The following is a 20,704-nucleotide window of genomic DNA, read 5'->3' as shown; positions in this document are numbered from 1 at the left end:
AATTTCAGAATAGAAAATTGTTGATCATCACTGTCTGTGTGATATGGGAATACTTGAATAAATAAAATCATACTTTTCCGCTTGTAAGATCCTCAATCTCGATGAAGATGTAATAGGAACAGAAGAATTCCTTTATATTTAAATAGATTTGTCAAGGACGATGAAAGGTCGTTTTTAAATGGTGCGTATAGTTGCACATCCTCCCTCTGCAGGGACTCGAACCTGATGGCATCGCTACACTCAGCCACGGCACGAACCCCTTTATCAGTAGACCGGGTGCGCAGGTACATGCGCAGCTTTCCGAACGAAAACTGGCGGCACCAATCAGATTGCTCGTTGTATAATCGTTGAGGCAAATTTCAAGGAAGAACTATAAATGGGAAAACCCGGGCTAAATAAATTTAGGATTTCTGATTTAGGAAATTAGGATTTCTGATTGGCTAAAAATCACATCATCTGAACTGCGCATGTATCTGCGCACACGGTCGATTATGGCAGGGTTTCGTGCCGTGGCAATCTCGATGCCATCAGGTTCGAATCCCTGCCGGGGGAGGATGATAGTTGCACGATGCAGCATGCATGTTTGCCACAGCTCCCCCTAGAGTCACAAACCTACAAAGGACGAGTCTCTCAATTGGTTTTCGTTGTCGATCATTGATTGTTGAGGTTGTCAACGTTTCGGTCGATGACGTCCAGAAATGAAAAACAGTTGAACGTGAAAATAGATTTTCGTCTCAGATATCATAATATACACATGTTTATTTATTTACACCGAAAATAAGCAATAGTTTTATAACAAAAACATCGATATAAACAAAATATGAAAGATACACAAATGAATAAGAAATCTATTTCTAATATAGGCCTACAATAGACTCCTATTTGTTTAGTACCGATTCCTTCACAAATCTGTAAATCGTGACTTCAGTTTATCCATTATACTAATAACTACATAGTAATGCATCCTCCCCCGGCAGGGATTCGAACCTGATGGCATGGAGATTGCCACGGCACGAAACCCTGCCATAATCGACCGTGTGCGCAGATACATGCGCAGTTCAGATGATGTGATTTTTAGCCAATCAGAAATCCCGTTTTATTTTAGCCCGGTTTTCCCATTTATAGTCCTTCCTTGAAATTTGCCTCTACGATTATACAACGAGCAATCTGATTGGTGCCGCCAGTTTTCGTTCGGAAAGCTGCGCATGTACCTGCGCACCCGGTCTACTGATGCAGGGGTTCGTGCCGTGGCTGAGTGTAGCGATGCCATCAGGTTCGAGTCCCTGCAGAGGGAGGATGATAGTAATGTGGCGTCTACTATAGAATTTAAACCATTTGCATATCAGTATCACATCACTCGTACACAATAATACATTATATAACAACATAACATTTGACTAGTTTTTTAAATGAAAAAAAAAAGTTCAAACTTTGAACGATAAATTCGAACTAAAAGCATTTTAAGCACAGTATGAAAACGCTAGACGTTTCGTAATAGTCTAAACCAATTATACGTACACTTTTGAAAAGCAATCGTTCAGACCTCACATTCATGTTCAAGACTAAGGGTGGATCCATGATCCTCAAAGTAGGGGTGCTCTGCTGGTCATACCACAAATAAATTTTGAGAAATAAGTCACACATTTTCATGCATTCTGATCGAGCGTTTTTAGGCTCTGTTTGTTCATCTCATACATGTTTGAAATTTACTATGCAGTATTGAAAATAACTAATATGAAAATGCTCTAGCACTGACTTGACCCGAATTTTCAAAGTGAAAATGAATTACAAACACCAGACGTTTTTATAGACTCTTTAAAAAAGTGATTGGCTCAACTGAAACTCTGCGCTACCTATTGGTATCATTCTACCTGGATTCCACCCCTTATTCAATAATACTTTATCACCATTCTGCCAATATCTGATAGTCCAGACTTCATACGTGTTCATGAGCTCAGGATCCGAGACATTTCTTTATTGAAAATAAACAAAATTTACTTTACGAACACCAGAGATTAGACGTCGAATCAGCACGCCTCCAAAACCCCACACTTTCAGACTCCAGTGGTGAATGGCTGATCGTGGGTGAATCCAGTCTACGGAGAAACATCCACACTTCATACAGTGGAACCGAAGTCGGATGTGGCGATTCATCGGTTTTTACAAACCTAGAATTTTGTCCCAAATAGAACGATCTTCATAATTCATCTTGGATATTAAACACAATCGGTTTCAACGACCACATTGTCTGGTCACCTGAAGTTTCTTATAACGAGGTTGACTTCACAAAAACACCAGACATTAGACATTTCATCGCCACACTTTCAAATAGCGATCGTCCAGTTCAGGCGTCACATGAGTTCAGGACCTCACCCAGGTCAATTTTTATTTGAAAAAGAACTAAGAATGCCAGACTTTTGACATTTCATCCATAAACTTTCAAATACGTATTGTCCAGGCTTCACACGAGTTCAGGACCTCACCTGGGTCAACATCAATTAACAAATGCAAGAAATGGGATACTTAAACAGCACACTCGGTAAAGGGCTACAAACGATGGTACGATGGATGGACTCAATTCAACGCGGTGAACACCCAACGTTTCTCGATGGAGGCGCCGACGCCGTGCGTATCGCGACGGAACACCGACGGCAGACGTTCGAGCAGATCTTCGATTTCGCTCGCGCGAATCATCGCCAAATTCAAACGACTCAAATACGAACAGATGTAATCGGTGCTCGCTCCGAACGGGTGCACGTGCAAAAACGTCGATATCACACCTGAAAATTCAAACAAACAGAAGAAGGAATGTTGTAGTTACTTTCAAAAGATTCGATTTTTCAATATTGGGATCATTCATTTATCACATATGCATAAAATTTGAATTTTTCAACCCTCCCTCCCCCTCTGTAGGCAAAATCGGCCTTTTTTTCATATACATTTAGCATTACAGTACGCAATTGCACTGACCCCTCCCCCTCCCCTAACACGTACGTAATAAATGAATGACCCCATTTCAGTTTGTTTTCCTCGCACAGATTTGAACCCTATGGCATCATTAGACCTAGTAGCAGTAAAAACCAATGACCCAGTACACACAAACTCCTTCAGCAGAGATTTGAACCTGATGTCAACATGAAACTCTGCAAAACCCATGCCCTGGTAGAAACATCCTCCCTCAGCAGGGATTCAAACCTGATCATATCATGAGATTCTGCCATGGTATGCCTCAGATACATACTCCCTCACAGGGATTCGAACCTGATGACATCATGAGACTCTGTCACAGTATAAACCCCTGTCCTAGTAGACACATCCTATGTCGGTGTACATGAAGGCAGGTTATGTACGAACTTCAACAACAGCTATCAATTTTGAATAATTACCGATTAATTTCGCTTGCCGACTGTTCAGAGGCGTCATGTCTGAATCAGACACAGACGTACTGACTGCGTGCACGCCTTGATTGGATTCAGAAGTCGTCGGTTCATTAGCGCGGTCGATGTCTTCCCGAGTTCCCCTCAACGTTTTTGACGATGATTCGTTCGTACTCGCCAGTTTCTGACGGAGCTAGAGAAAAAAAACACACAGTTCAAGAAATAGCTACAGAAGACTCAACCTTATTGAGTAAATTGAGTAGTTGTTTGTCTTAGATGTCCTATTCAGTAGTTGAGCAAGTCGAATTAAACAGGGTTCAGGCCAACTACAATACGGTTATGCTCTGGAGCAAGCTGATCCAGATTAAGCAAATGGTTATGTCGCCACGCACCTGCTTGATTTCATCGTCGTCTTGTAGTTTTTGAGTTCTCGACGAGAGTAGTTGTTGTTGAGTATTCTGTAGAGCTTGTTGCAGTAGTTTCAGTTGGCTTTCCTTCTCGGCGACGTTCGCGCGGCCCTCCTGTTTCACGTGGTCGATCTCGTTCTTGTACGCCTCCAGTTGACACTTGAGCGAATCATTCTCCTCGCGTAAGTGACTCACATTACTGCTTCCGACTAGCGGGGATGAAAAAAAAAATACAAATAAAAGATGCATATCACATTGTGTTGTACTAGACGATTACAGATTTTCATTTATGCCACTACGCAGCCTTGCCCTGCAATGATTCTGACATATGATAAATTATCAATGTTTTTCAAATTTTCAATCACCCAGGTTTCAAATGTGTTCGTACTTCTGCAGCAAAGACATTTTTAATTGAAAATAAATTACAACAAATATCAGATAAAGGTCTTTTTATTTTCAAACTTTCAAAAAATTGATGGACTACAGACTTCAATGGTGAATGTGTGGAATGTGGTTGCATGCTGCTTTGATCATTACAGCAGACTCCGTTCAAGTCAGATCCGATCAACTCGACTTGCAGTGCTAAGTATAAGTCTCACCTGTGCTATCGGGGCGTTGTTTTTTCTTCACCGGTTCGTCTTCTGAATCGGAGAGATCCATGTTATCTTCGTTGCGCTCGTTCAGAAAATCTTCCAACGACTGTTTCCGGATATCCTGAAAAATAAATCAAACCGAAACGTTTCGGCATCAAGTTGAATTCAATATCCGTGCATGCAAAAAGTACAAACAGAGTTGTGCAATAATCCCTCCCCCAAAACAATTCGAGTTATACCTGAAATCTTAAGTCTATTCAACCCTTTCTTACATATCTTTTAGTTACTCAGTAAAACAGCAGACGCTGCTTAATCCAGATCATCTCAATGAGAGACAAGGCAAAAAAAGACTTTCACCGATTTCTATGAACAATTAATCATCAAACAGGGTGGCCGCTTTCGTTTGATTTGTATTTTACTGGTACCTGACCTCCCTATGTTGTTATCCTTGACTTGATCTGCTAAGAATCGAATCAATTAATACAATTGTCAAAATTGACATAGACAAAACTGTCGGATTTTACGCATGATATAGCAATCTCAACCTCAACCTATTTCCCTGACTTTCCCTGATTCTTAGCTTTTTTTTTTACAAAATCCTTTATTTCCTCACTTTTCAATCAAAAGAAAATTCCCTGATTTCCAGGTACGGGTAAGTGGCCACCCTGTCAAAATTTAGGTTTTTTTCAGCTTACCTCTTGAAAACGATACCGAATTTTCATTTTATTGAGTATTTTGTCTTAGGTATATATACGATACCATATCATCATCGGCAAAAAGATATCCAGCAATGCTGGTACCTACGGTAATCCAGTTCTTCAATCCAGCGCTTACCTTTACAAATCATCTGTATTTCGCCTGTCCAAACATTTTTTATCGGTTGCGCGAAATCACAATCCAATTTTTCAAGATATACCTTTGATTTCCCATATTTTCATACCGACATTTTGATCTCATATTTCAAGAAAGGCAAGGTACAGGACACAACATATAACCAATGGTTAGCTTGACATATCTTGGTAGGTATACCTTTCGACTTTTCAGCAACGTTATATTTCATACCAGCTATCGCACTTCTCTCTCCGGGGATTTCAGTGGGTTTGGGGGTGTATGTGTTAGGCCAAGTCCTCTACTAGACGGCTCAAATTTGCACAGAAAAAAGTCGATATTCCTGTGAGCTTCAACATCAGTGAGCTCGGACTCAGGATGCAGGTTTACTAGGAATAGGTAATAAACACATACAGTCAAACAAACCCCGGTACGATTCTTAAAGGAACATCTCAATTATACCGATGTTTATAGTGCCCACAGCTAATGAAATTTTCCCAATTTCCTGGTACTGCGGGAACAATGAGGGTTAGCAAAATAAATTCTACTGGTCGCCATGAAACTGAATCATTGTACCGGGGTTCTTTGACTGTACAATACTCTCACTCACCTCCGATTGGTTCTTCCACAAGAGAAGATTCTTGCGTTGGGCCTTTGAGAAGTGATCCCACGCCTTCTGTTTAGTGGCAGCGACGAATACTTTCTCGATCTGATCGACTTTGAAAATTAAGACACAAATTTTCGGTTTTCACTATACGCGTCCCTCGTGCAGGTAGGGGGATAGATTGTTAATGAGTAAATGGCTTCGCGAATCTTTTTTAAACTCCTTCATTTATTTTTCCGGCGGAACCTCGTTAAAACTACCTGGATATTACACGTTCTAACCTTGCATTTCGATCCCAGAGTTTCATGAAAAAGTTTCAGTTTAAAACGGTTGAGTTTGAATTGTTGGCCTCATTAAAAACATGAAGTACCGTTAATATGTTTTTGTATATCTCTTTGTGACACGTTGTAATTTATTGTGGAAATAAATTATCATCATTTATAATACGTATCATTATTAACCAATAGCAATTCAACCAAAAATTTGAATTTAACTTTTTCGCGAAACTGGGTCCGAAGAGACAATCGTATTGATCTCATACCGGACACAGCCAACTGTCAGTTAAAACTGGGTTCCTGTTCCACGTTATAACGAGGTTCCATTGTAGTATGTTTTTAATTTATTTACCTGGCACCGGTACAAATTGACTCGGTATCAAATTACATCACGATCAACGTTCAGGCATTATGTAACTATACCGTATTAACATCAATTTCTACCGTCTAAACTTCAAGGTTGGCGAGATGTAGAGCATCTGAGGGATTGGGCTACAGGGGGCCAGTTACACAGTTGTCACTTAAGTCCAAAAGTGGTCTTAAATCTTAAGACTGGTCTTAAGTTGTTAGATTGGCTATAGAACTACTAGTAAGTTGGTCTTAAGACTATAGTCTTAAGTCTAAGCCATCACTATGCATACGGCCCCAGATCAGTAAACCCTGCTAAATCTGGATCATTCAGAACTGGTGAACTTAATCCCACATCAGGATTCCCGATTTAACATTACTGTATATACAGGACAAGGCAGGGAGCGTTACATTCTGTAGGGTCATACTGATAGAAAATTTGTTTGCGCCCACCACCTCCTTCCGTTTTGACTACCCTTGTTTCATTTCCATGGCTTTCTCCGAAATCCAACGCTATTTACGGCCTTGCAAAAGATTTCTCGCTTTCGATACCCCTAACAAACCCGGGGAAAAAACCTAATGAAAGAAATTGCCTATACAGACATAGGGGAAGGGGTACGTACATTGTCGTAGTAATCCCTCCATGCGCTGGCGGAATTTATCCTTCATCGCATTCAGTTCGTCGTCGTGCGTCGTTTTCTCGTTCATCAAACGTCGCACGTGAGAATTGGTCGTCTGTATCAGACTGTAGAACACGTTCGCCGTTCGACTTTTACAGTCTCCGCGTTCTAACCACGTGACGAGAACCTGCGTCGCTTTCGGGAATATCTCGTCGTCTGCAAAAACATTGAGATGAACGCTCGAATACGGATTCAGATCGCGGATGGTAAACAATTGCTATTGTTGTTCCGTGTCCTGAATGGAAAGTCTGTTACTACAGACTGCATGACACGGGTAGACACAATAGTGGTAAATTTATTACAGGGTTCGTACACTTCAGGACAACTGGAACTCCAGGACTTTTCCAGGAGAAAAATACAAAATTCCAGGAGTCATGTCAAGCAAAATAATAGTGTATAATAATCATACACTGCATTGCGGGATAGACACAATATAGTGGAACATTCTCTTTACACTGCACTATGGGATAGGTGCAATAACGGTAACATGGGTTAATGCATTAAAGGGGCACATCAGTTATACACCCCGCTGCAGGGTTGAAAATAAAGCACTAAATCTCTTATACACCGCACTGAGGAGTAGGTGCAATAAAGTGGCATATCCGTAATTCACAAGGGGGAAGAATTTTTCAGAAATGTGTTGTTATTCATCTCCAACAGCAAAGGTTGAATAAGTATCATCAACAAATACATGGGGATAACTCAGCTGCACTCCTTACTCGACATACCTTTCAGTTTATCTTGTAACTGTAACGCCTCGTGGTCGGAGAAGTGAATAATCGGCGGAGGACTCGGCGGACGCAGGCGCTCCTCTTCGATTCGTTGAAAGTGGCGGTATTCGCGAGCGAGCGCCCTCTGGTTGCACTCCCACTCGTACTGGTCGTCTCGAGCCTGCGCGTAATCGACGTGAATACGACCAGTGTTCACACGAGTCTCCTCCGCATCTTCACCAACCTTTAATCTCCAACCTTTAACGCAAAAAAAAAAACAGATTCAAGGTCCCTACAGAGCAGTCATTCTTGCATAAGGAGTTTTCTATGAGGTTTAAATGTCAAATCTCGAGGAAGCGTCTGTATCACTTTCATATCCCAATTACTGTAGACTCCTCCTATATCAGTACTGTTCATCTCAGTAAGTTGGTGCTTTCGCAAATAGGAGCAAATTCTTATTCTTATGGTTCCTAAACGCGGTTTCTAGTTTGGTAAATGAAGGGTCAAAGCAAATCCTTATACTGATTTAGACATAGCTTACTGTACAACTAAAAACTAGAAAAAACTTTCTATTGCCCATTTCTCAAAATTGAAGGAGTTTTAAAGGAGTTTAAGGGATTTGCTAAAATCAAAACAGTTTCAAGCACATTTAAAGCCGGGCGTAGGTCGACGTTGCGACGCGATCGTCGCATTGCGTCACAACTGGCCGCGCAAGTCGGTTGCAATGCGATTGTCAGCGACTGAATGCGACTAGTTGTTGCCAGTCGCAACAGCATGCAGGTCGGTTGCGACGGTCGCGTCGCATTGCAGAAAGTAGAACATGTGCGACTCATTGCGACTGGCGTCGCTGGCAGTCGCAACCCGTCGCTGGCAGTCGCAAGGTAGCGTAGGTCGGTGAGTCGTTGCGACGCGATTGTCGCTGGCGGTCGCAAGGCCGACCTATGCCCGCCTTAAAAGCATTTCCATTTAGAAGGAGTTTTTAAGTAGTCGAGGTGTCGTAGGAACCCTGTAAGAACCGACACAGGTCAGTACTCACCGGAATAAACCAAACACCGATCAATAAACTCCTCGGACATGAATCGTATGTGCGCGAAGTTCTTCTTGCTCAATCTCAGACTGTTGATCGGGCCGCACGTGTTGAATATCTCGCGTAGATGATCCTCGGTGGCGTCCTCGGGAATACCGCCGACGAATATCGTCCGACAACCCGGCGGTCGTTCTCTGGTCGTACGCGGCGGCGCTCCTTTAGAAATACAACGTTTAACCCTTTCACTGTATGTTACAACTCGCAGCACGGAGTATATATATATATACAATTGTTTATCAAAATCTATAGAAATCTATTTTAAATGATGGCAGCACCTGAATAATCCACCCAACCTATACAGTGTCTATACATGTAATCACGAATTAGTTTAAATCTGTATTGATAGATGGCAGCATTTGTCAAAACAAAGCGAGAATACACTGCACTGCGTGGTAAACCACAATGGCAGTACATTAACTACCGCAGTACTCAAATTTGCCATTTTCTGAAATATGCATTTTTATGGCCATTCGGGCATGAAAAAGAATTTGATTTTCAACCACCTTCCCATATCTACAATCGGAAGCATTACCCACTGGGGGGAGATATTCATACCATTACTCCAAGGATGCATATAACAGAGTTGCCACTTATGTGAAGCTAAAAATCCGGAAAATAAGTCGGGGGTCTGGGGCCCTCCCCCAAAAAAATTTTTAAAATTAGAACGCCAGGAGATGCGTTCTGGCGCAATACGCGTAATAGGCCTCACTTTCATTACCGCCTATAGATCTTTTTTTCAAATAGCGATTGGTTCCGTCAAATACACCTCATACATAAACCAGAGCCAAAAAACAAACGAAGCGTCAGTCGCTTTTCCGATCGTCGCGTCATCTTGGTTTTATCATGTACTGCGGGGTTGTTGCCACTACGTGGCAGCACAATACGGCTTTTTCGAACCCGCTACCGAGCCGTCACGTTTTGATGTTTAGGGTCGAATCCCGAATTGATTTTATTTTTTTCGCGATGTTTTCTTTTGTGGTTACTTGACTTCTCCCGAAAATGAAATTGGATTTTTTTAAAATCCGGAATTCCGGAGAAATCCGGAGAAGTGGCAACACTGATATAACAAACACCTTTAGAGCTAAGATCTTACGTAACCACTATTCAGAAGTTTACCCCAAGGATCATTAACGAAGATGTCAACTATTTTAATCCTACGAAACTTAGAAAGGAATAGAATAATACTAACCGGAAGGAGGAGGCATAAGAACGGCTCCTTTCACTCTGAGAGGCTCGCGCATTTGTTGCTGGTAGTCGGTTATCGGGTGCTGACTAGGAATATACCCCGGGAACTGAAAATAAACAGAAAAATACATGGATGGCTAAAATCTACTCTATACCATTCTTATATGGTTTAAATCTTTAGTTGATAGATAGGAATCTAGGAGAAATTGAAGCCTGGAAGAGCGAGTTAACGACTTGCAAATCCTCACTTACCACAGTAACATTGTTAGGTTCTCAATGATATAATATAAAGAAGAAATTGAAGTACGATAGACCAAATCTAGCGAACTTGGCAGAATCCTCACTTGCTTCAAGGCAGTAGTTGTTATGCTACGATACACTAGCAACACCTAGTGGATCCTCACTTACCGCAGCAGCAAGTACCTCAAAATCAAAGTTTTAAATTATATGTTAATCAATTCGTAATCACCTGTCCGTAACCCATCGCTGGTCCCATCATCATTTGATTCATCATCGACGGATCGCTGATCATCGGCCCGAAACTGGACATACCCATCATGTTCGGCATCATCTGCGGCGGAGGTCCCTGGGGCGGTGAACTTTCCGTTGTAGCCCCGCTCGGCCCGGGACTATTCGATATATACATGTCTGTTGAATAACAACGAAAAACTGCTTTTCAAAAATTCTTTTTCAAATGAGAAATAGGTACTATTCAGGCTATTCAGGACTATAACTAAAAGGGGCCAATCAAAAATTGCGTACTGGTTCTCATCTATGGGGTAAAAATTACGGGTAAAAATTTGTCACTTCACTTTACGCACATCACGCCTTAGAGCGGGTTTTCAAATGAATAAATTCCCGTTAAGGAACAGCAATCCACATGCCAACTTACACTTAGAAAAATGAATTGGAAATACACGACTAAAAATAGACACCATTCAGACTACTTTCCAGGAAAATTCCCTGAGTTTTCCATGTTTTAACAAAAAATCCCAAGGAATGTTTATCAGGGTTTCCAGTGGTAAGGCTAGGGTAAAGAGAAGTACAAACAAGGACTTTTTCTGCAATTTTAGACCCAAAAAGAGGGACTTGACTGTGAAAGAAGTACTTTCCAGTAAAATGAGGGCCCATTTAAGGGAGCATTTTTGCAAATTCTTTTTAGTCATGTAGACCAGTCATACATTTCAGGGTAATTCCACAACACTTTCAATTAATATTCAATCTTACTGACAATTGAATTACCAGGAGCAATAAAGTACTTTTCAACAGTCGAATTCCAGATAAAATTTCACGTGAAAAGTACATAAAAATCAAATTTGGAAGGACTTTTTATGAAAAGGAAGGACTTAGAGTCAAAAAGAAGGACAAAGATGATGTTAGTTTAAACCTCTCCCAAAAGAAGGACTTGGAAGGACTTGGAAGGAGTTGGAAGGACCGCTGGAAACCCTGCGTTTGTTGCCACAACTAGTTCATTATTTCATGAATCATGTATTGATATAGACGCATGGTCAATAACATTCACAAATTCCTCCCTTCCGCGATTCTGATGGAATTGAATATCACTTACTGTCCGAATCATCGGTATTCGAGGTTGAAGACGATGCGTTGAATTGAAGAGGCTGATTGTTATAGGCCGGATCGATGTTCGGAGGTATCGGGGGTGGAGGTACATTCACCATACCTCCTAAACAACCTGTCGACGAAAGATGAAAAAACTTACATTTATAGGCCTACCGTTCCGACTTTCTCTGAACCCATGAGAAATCGCGGGGCCCAGTTAAATAACGATCATTCAGGAGCATAAAAGTCTAGTTCAAAGTTCATTGAAAATCAACTAATTTTCATTGAAAATCGACTAATTTTCACTAAATGTATAACTGAGTGTATTGTTAAGACATCTAGTGCGTGCAGGTACCCCATTTATAAAGGTAACTCTTTAATTGGGGTAGTACCCCAATTAAAGAGTTAAGATTTTTATAATAAATGTTTTGCCATACATCTAGACCCCGATTTAAACTAGTCAATTCTTACCTTGCATTCCCATGAAATATGGCGCAGACATCTCACTCAATCACTACCAAATCCACAAAGACAATGACGAATCATTAAATCTGCAAATGGAATTAAGAAAAAATCATAAGCTTGAATGAAATACGGTAAAAGTTCGTTAAAACGCTACTGTTGGGATAGTCTAGTACCTAGCAGTCGTTCCCCAAACAACATGGGGTTGTAGGGAATCCGTAACAACGACTGGTATTCAGACTACTGTTGGGACTCTACTGAAAAACATGTCGTTCACCAACAGCGATATGTTATTATTCCTACTTCTCCGATGATACAACAGGCCACCCTTGTCTCTTTATACTAATAACGAAGGCAGGAAACTCTCCACCTATCTCTGTAATGGTTAAATCTACCCACAAGCATCCGGACAGCTGAATGCTACTGACGATTGCCGAAGTTCGTTCAGAAGTAGCCTATCAATTATCATCCTGAAATATGAGGAGCGCCCAGAAATTCTATTCTAGATGCTTTCTAGAAAACATTGACACTGTTTTTATCATCGTTATGCAATATATAGCTGACAACAAAATTGATTTCTAAAAATTTGCAGGAAGTATGACCACCAGGCACCAGATGGCGTAGTTAGTTACCTAATCGTTGGTGGTAAGCTTTTTATAATCGGATGGGCTTAGTGAAAATATCCGATCGTGAAACTAAACCACAGACAGGTTACCGACTACAGATGGCGTGGCACGAACGCTCTGTCGGATATAACCGAATGTCTCTTCAGGGTTGCTATGACGATAGCTGTCTCAGTATTTGCGGGTAGATTTAATCATTACGGGGATAGGAGCGTTTCCTGCCTTTCTGTGTAAGACAGAGACGAGAGCCGGGGCGTGCATTTGTAAAAAAAAGCGGGCAAAAAAGCTACTTTCTGTGAATAATTCAATTGAGATGGACCTTTTATTGTAGATTACGGTAAATTTCATCATTTTCAACACACCAACAAGGCCAAAGCACGTATATTCAAGTACCTGGCAGCCTGTGTCTGGCCCTAGTTCCAATGCGATCAAATCAAACAATAAAGTATTTAATTGAATTGGTACAGTTTTTACTCCGCATTGGACTAAAACTCTCTGATGACTGACAAACTGCAGGTTGACGATATAACCAGAAACCTCTCTAGATCACTCTTAAAATCTAAAAATTCTAAAATATCTCAAACTCACACGAACGTTTAATCAGAGGATTTTGTAAAAGCTGAGTGATATTCAACTAAAGCCAATTAATTAATTTGAATTGCTGGGGATAATCCGAATTCACGGATTTGGGTTTTATATACGATTTGAACGAATTCACGGATTCGGCTAGTACGGCGCGGGCATGATCATACGGTCGCGGATATGGTCAAGCTAGGCCAAGCGGTGAAATGTTGAATAGTCAGGACCATCTTCACCCATTAAGGGATTCGAATCCATCCACTAAGCTAAAGCCGTTCCCCTGGTGGAAGCGAGTTCGGGGAGCGATACCGGACACCTAGCAAGCGACGCCCGGTCCGGACCCCTGACTAGTGTGCCAGCGTCTGGAAAAAGTCTCCTCACCGTAGTTCATCTTCGTTGGTGGTGAAGTAATCCAAGGGATACCCAGAGTGGACTCCTTACTTAAAACTAACAAACAATTTCTCATTATACAAAGACTAGACATATTTCGGCACGGCACTGCGTAATTGCAATTGCCTGAGCAGATTTTCATTTTTTGCGTGGCGACCTATCTCTTAAGTATTTCTGAGCTCCGACCTGATCGTCGAGGTTCCCGGGGAAGAGTCACTTTAATGAAGAAAAAAGAAAACTCATTCAGATAGTTGTATCTGTTTATTCTTGCAAATACAAACTAAATATAAATTCAAGTTCAATGAAAAACGTGGTGACTATATACATGGAATCACAAACAGCTCAGCTCTATAATTCTACGCACTAGATCAAATCATATATATACAATTCTGCCTAGGTCTAATCGCTTTTCTTTTTCGGAAAGCAACCCTTTTCGTCGGTTTCACTGAACTCATATGGCAAGCATTGTACTTCCATTCCCTTGTACCTACAACAGTCGGAATCGCTAGAACAACCCGTATAAACGCAGTCCGGCTGACAAGAAGTTACCCCCCACATTTTCTTGCATACGACGGAATTACCAGCCGAGTCCTCGCTACAGCACTCCGAGTTATCGTTGCACTCCGCAAACAAACTCTTGCAAGCCAGCTTACAGGTGCCGCTTTCTCGATCATTCTTCCCATGCTTGACGCAAATGGCCGCCTTTCCGTTGTGCGGACAACATTCCGAGTCTGTATCGCACGGTTGTTCAATCTTGCTGCATTGCTGACACCAGCTTAAGCGACGACCTGATTTGCATTTAACTATCGACCCAGGACGATCAGCTGGACAACAATCGTCAACCGAATTACATAACTCGTATTCAGTGCGGCATTTCGTTGGCAGACAGTGTTTCTTCGGGGTATCGTAATTGAAATATGGTCGTACCGTACCGCATGGCCGAAAGGATGCCGTACACTTCTTCGCGCTGACATGCGCTACTACAAAGATCAGTAAAAAGCTCGTGACGAACAGATTCATTTTCTGAAATAGGAATAACAAATGATATCATTTACCATACAAAATAAAGACCTTGATCCTTATCAAAATGAGAGAAAAAGTTCGACTTCACGAACAGAGGTTGAAAATTTAGAAACATCCACAACTAATTTGCATTATCATTTTACCACATTTTGTAAATTAAGAAGTCTTACGTTGTCGCATACCTATGTCTTTCTAGCCGATGTCAACCTGGAAATGGTGTGACGGTGACGACTTCATATAACCGCTATACAGCTATTCAAGTTTGTTATGAAGTTTAACTACGACTATGTGAACAGGAAACACCTTTGAATAAAATTTCAGTGTCCAACACCTGACCAGTTCTGCAATAGTCGCTATTTATTTCGGAACCAAACAACCCTGAAAAATAGCAACAATCCGTGTACTAAATAAGCTGAATATCTGTTTACACACTGACTAACCGTTGCATTTTTCATCGGGTATTCAGAAAATATTGCTTCTATCACGTAAGATTTTTGACATTAAAACCAATACAATCATAATGAATATGATTATAGTTCATTATCAAATTCACATTGTACATTCCATGTATCTTGTAGTTGTAGTAGTATACGATACTAACTGTATATGAGATACATTTTGTACAATGTATTAATCATTTATATATAGACCTTCACGTTCTGGAGCAAATCAATAAATGAATAAATAAATGAAATAAGACAACAAAACTTGAAACTGAATATCAATTGAAGGTTAACCATATCAAATATCAGTGATCATTTAAAATACAAACGTTTTAAATAATTTGTGCTCGATACTAAAAATATTAAAAAAGATTTTCGTAACGATAAGAATTTTTGGGGATGAGGTTTGGGTCGTACCAGATTGCGCTTTGTGTGTGTATTACGGGATGTTAATGTAAGTTTTACGATATCAATCCTATTAGAAATGACAATTCCACTAAATACCCCCATCAGGCAGTCAACATTTACTTGATAGTCATAGACTATTAAGTAAATGTTCACTGACTGACCCAGAGTTCTATAGAAATATTTTAACGTATTCGAACAAAAACAAAATCGGACAGTTTTAGGTCTATGCCAGCTGGTCACGGATTCGATCGTGTTCGAACGAATCTGATATCTCGCGGCTAGAAAGAGCTAAGAATATCCAAACAAGAACTTCAATGTTGCGTGCAGTATTGAAATGCGAGAAAATATAAATTCTTTTTGCTAGCTGAGATCGCCTTTCTTTTTGTCCCTACGCAAATTGTCTTTGAATAAATTCACAACCTAGGCAAAATGAAAAGGCCATAGGCCTTTGCGTGTACGTTGATACAGAAATTTAAACTCATCCAATCTTAAACCAACAACAGCGTTGTTCTTTCTACGGATTTTGAGTTAATAAAGGTGGAGACATAGTATATCAAAAGTCAACAAGATTAGTAATAAAACAAAAGTTTGAAATCAGCGCGAAAAAAAAACTATTTTCAAATAGTCACGCGCGCTAGTTTGTACCCAAAATCACAACCGCCTCCTTGCGAACCAGCTAGTTCTTTGCGGGTCTAGTCGGGATCGTACTATTCTAGTCAAACATGCGCGCCGATACGAAATTATGGAAGTAGGGCATTTAAGATCTCATCACGTCATACCTCGTACCTTAAAACTGCCCGTCTATTGAAATTGAAAATAATTGAAAACTTTTGGTTTGGTTTTCAAAAAGTCAGGATTTAAAATTTTTTACTATGGCCCGAATCAGCCACCATAAAAAGTGGCTATGATCCCAATCGTAAACTGGTGTAATCCGGAATGCTGAGATCGTCAGCGCAAAACTAGAAAACAGCTCTGCAATAGCCGATGCTGGAAAATTAAAAACAACAAACCGCGCACTAAATAAGTTTCGTCCGAAAATCTGAAAAAGTGCGCGTCAGGATTTAGATTTTAAGACGAAAAATTGCATTTTCGCTCTGGAAAATACCCATCATTTTCCAACATGCTTAATCGTTCCGCAGGTCATTATCATCAACCATTGGATAGCTTATTCTGATTAATTTCAGAAATGTCTAAAGCCATTTTTTCTTTATTTTATCCACCGTTTTGTCTATTTTCATCAGCATAAACTGACTGACCTATGAAAATATCTTTACGTGTTTGTACGAAAACAGGCCGGTGCCGAGCTATTTCAGGGGCAGTTCTATATCAAGAAAGAGGGATATATTTTTCACAGTGAAAATGGACACTTTCCTATTGAAAAAGGACAGTTCTTAGATATGATATATTTCGATTTGATAACGTCTTAAACAACGTCTCATAATTTTTATGACGTTAAATGTATAATATTTATCTCCAATATTCGACAATAACATATTTACAAGTAATTGAAAACTTTTTATGGAATGATTTTACATGAAAAAAATTGTGTCCAAATTTTGAAAAGCATTGTAACTCTATGTACTAACACATTTACGGAATAATTTGACAAAAGAACATGAAAATTGTGTCCAAATTTTTTGACAAATAATGACCAAAATCTTTCACACTGACTTTATATGGCACTTTAGAAAATTTTCACGGGCCTCTGGAAAAGCATACTGGACTACTGTCTGGTTTTGCGCGTACAAATCATGTTTGAACGAATCAGATATTTCGCAGCCAGCTCTAAAGAGAACTAAGAATATCCCAAATAGAAATTCATTGTTGTCCACGAACCCGTCGTATGTTTAACATATAGTGCAGTGCAAATGGCGGTCATTTTCAACGGACGATGCACTTCTGCGATGCCATTGAAATGCAAAACAATAAATTCTTTAAATAGCCTGCCAAGATCGGCTTGTTTTTCTTTGGTTTTGAATTGATATATGACCGAGACAAAATGTGCAAGGCCTAACATGTTATTCAGTACATATATTAAAGCCCACCCAACCTTATTAACGATATATGGATTGTTCGTTGAATGAATTTCATGCGAATTAGATATGATGGTACCTTGATAACAGTTCGTAAGGGCAATTACACCTTTTACATTAGATTCAGCTGTCGATGCAAATCGATGTGGTTTAAAGTTTCAAAATGCCATAAACAATTTATTCAAGAATCATGATTCAAGATGGATCTAGAATATTCTAACGAAATGAAAAAAATGAAAAATGAGGAGTTTTGTAAGTGTATATGACTAGGCCAGAAAGAATGCATTAGTACATTACCGCCGCAAGAAAAGCAATGCACTCGCCCCCCCCCATGAAAGTTTGGAAAAGGGTTCTTTTTACAAATATTATGTCCAATTGAAAGCTAATGAAGAATCATTCACTTGGGACCGACAAGCATTTTGTTATAGGTCTAGCAGAGTTTTCAAGGCACGAGAAGAATCTTTATATCGGTTTTTTACTTTATTTTACCGCCCTTTTTCAATTTATCTGCCCCCTGCTCCGCATTTGAAACTGCTAGGTGCGGCCCAGTAGAACAATCATCGCACACTAGCTGTCCACTGGTTGGCAAGCCACGTATTTTGCGCTTGACGACCGCTGTGACGTAGTCAATAAGACCCCTATATATGTCTAGACAGACGGGAATTGACCGCAGTTGTGAAATTCCCTCTGGAACATACGACACACAATTCTCAGTAAGATATCATTAATCTCTACGTTTTTTTTTCTTTGACTCTTTTCTATTTGCGTGGGTCTTAATTGTTTTACATTTTCTAAAGATATTCATTAAAAAACTAAAAAATTATCACCTTTTGTAATTGACTGGAGTAGCTTGCAATAGTTGACTCCGGTTCCGATTCGAACAGTTATTGTCGGCATTCAGCTCCAGGTCGGGGATATTTCAGATAGAATGTAACCACAGGACAATTTCAAATTTGTTGAAATTTTTTCAAGTCACTGAGTCTGCGTATGTTCCGTATATCACTTATAGATACGTTCACCATTTTTTTTTTTTTTGATTAGAAAAAGATACATGGTATGTTTGAATAAATGAATTAATAAGGATTCGTTTAACTTTTTTTTCAGAAAATGAATGTATACGTGGCGAGTTTTTGTTTGCTGGTCTTCGCAGTATCCGTAAATGCCGATGTCCGTGAATGCGTGAATGGTTGGGCTGTATGTCAATCGGATTCGGATTGTTGTCAGGAAATCGTAAATTCTAGGAAACTGACATGTCAAGGAAATCCCTTCAACAGTGGGCAAAAAATATGCTTGTACGAGAGTGTTGAGCTGAATGAGGAGCCGTCATGCAAGAAAATTGACGAAAAGTGTAAATCGGACGACGATTGTTGTGAAGAGGATGGCGAGACGATTACCTGTGAGCGTATGGGTCGTAGGCGTTATAGGAGAAAAGTTTGCCAGAAGTCCACCAGCTGCAGGAGAATAGCTCAAGAATGTAATTCGAATGCGGACTGCTGCCCAACATTGAAATGCAGATTCACCACGGATTCAAAGCAGGTTTGCTTTTATGAGCGTGTGCCGAAAAAACGAATGAACCGTGCATAATTCTGAAGCAAACATTGTTACAAGGAAGAGGATGTCAGCTCTATTATAGACAATCCCTAACAATGCACGATGCTTTAGACTGCACAATCATATTATACACGTTATGGGATATTTCTTTTCTAACTTTACCAATTGGGACATTTTTCCTGGGAAAATATTTCCGTTTACGCTAAGGGAGAGACATCTAATATTGGAGTCTATATTCAGTATGTCCAGTAGATGAACATATATACGTAGAGATAGTGCGCAGGCAAGAGTAGTTCATTTAGTTACTAATAAATCATTATATTATCATTTTCTCTTGTGTTTTACGTAATGGAAAAACTGAAATAAAGATGTTTGATTTAACATTCAATCATATTCTTCTTTGCTGGTTTTGACCGTGATTTAGGATATCATCGAAGACTATTCACTTCGCTAAGATGACGCCGGTTTTTAGGCCCTCGCACCATAGACACTTTCAACCTTAGAAGAGCTTGTTGACTACTTGGGAAACAAAAGAGGGCTCTAGCCAAACGATTTGGTTACTGGGAAAGTGTCGATATAACGGAAAAAAAGAGAATTCAATCAGGACGTTGCGAAAATCCACTTTTATTCTTGCAAACCACTACAAACTGATCGTAAATTCAAGGCTCATATACCAATAAGAATATTGATGGAAATACAAATATGATTTTATATTCTAAACACTTAACTAGATTATCAACTCCGACTTTCTGTTTCGGAAAACAACCTTTTTTTCGTTGCATCAAACTCATATGGTAAGCATTTCATTTCCATTCCTTCAGCAATCAGAATCGCTTAAACAATGCGTGCAGTCCTGCTGACAAACAGATCGCTCTATTATCATTTTCTCGCATACGACGGCATTACCAGCGGGGTAGAAATAACAATGAAGAACACGGTTCAGAAATGACAATGAAGAACACGGTTATTAACGATGTCGAAATGATACAAAATTAAGTTCTCAATCGTTTTGAGAAACGATAGAAAAGTTTGCAAATAGAGACCTACTTTCTCCATGACGGGCGTAATTATAGCGAGCATTCAAGTTTGTCAGCATCTTATCTAAAAATGTCTATTTCAACCTGACTTGAGAGCATTCTGAGTGGCCTAGCGCGCTCAATTTTAGTAGTACATACCTGATAAATGTCTTAGTGGGACCAGAAAGGACAAGCAGTCAGCCTAAACCATCATTTTTTAATCCATTTGCAACTGTATTGAAGGATATCCAAAAAGTCTTCACTGAAAGGGGTTAAATGAAGAGAAGTGACTCTGTTGTGGGGTTGCTTTCGGTTCTCCACCAATGTTGTGGGGTTGCTTTCGGTTCTCCAACAATGTTGTGGGGTTGAGTTTCTCAACCAATTGTTGTGGGGGCCACGTTGCGTTCTCCCCTCGTGTTGTCGTTGTTGGTTCCGATTAATCCGATAAGTGATATCCCTCTGACTCCGGAATAATAACAACTCTTCTCGTGGGTCTACGTTCTTTCTTTATTTTCCCGCACA

The 20,704-nt window shown here is 40.0% G+C and overlaps 1 protein-coding gene and 1 long non-coding RNA gene across 2 annotated transcripts; both read right to left on the bottom strand.

Moving 5' to 3' along the window:
* Positions 1-756: 756 nt before the first annotated feature.
* Positions 757-13,389, bottom strand: LOC141910986 (ecto-NOX disulfide-thiol exchanger 2-like). Its single transcript, XM_074801909.1, has 13 exons — positions 13,328-13,389; positions 12,126-12,205; positions 11,662-11,787; positions 10,564-10,742; positions 10,099-10,201; positions 8,859-9,065; positions 7,841-8,080; positions 7,056-7,268; positions 5,816-5,922; positions 4,384-4,498; positions 3,770-3,993; positions 3,387-3,570; positions 757-2,780 (listed from the first exon to the last, which is right to left on the bottom strand). Exons 2-13 carry the CDS (start codon positions 12,154-12,156, stop codon positions 2,575-2,577), a joined length of 1,935 nt encoding a protein of 644 aa, XP_074658010.1. The 5' UTR covers positions 12,157-12,205; positions 13,328-13,389; the 3' UTR covers positions 757-2,574.
* A 621-nt stretch (positions 13,390-14,010) lies between these two features.
* On the bottom strand, positions 14,011-20,477 carry LOC141911145 (uncharacterized). Its single transcript, XR_012619984.1, has 3 exons — positions 20,342-20,477; positions 14,914-15,109; positions 14,011-14,731 (listed from the first exon to the last, which is right to left on the bottom strand). It is a non-coding gene; the product is annotated as an uncharacterized LOC141911145 (long non-coding RNA).
* Between the last annotated feature and the right edge of the window lie 227 nt (positions 20,478-20,704).

The sequence above is a fragment of the Tubulanus polymorphus genome, chromosome 9 (genome assembly GCF_964204645.1).
Source record: "Tubulanus polymorphus chromosome 9, tnTubPoly1.2, whole genome shotgun sequence".
NCBI classification, from domain to species: Eukaryota; Metazoa; Nemertea; class Palaeonemertea; order Tubulaniformes; family Tubulanidae; genus Tubulanus; species Tubulanus polymorphus.
The sequence above is the reverse complement of the archived record's forward strand: the minus strand, read 5'-3'. Positions and strand labels throughout refer to the sequence as shown.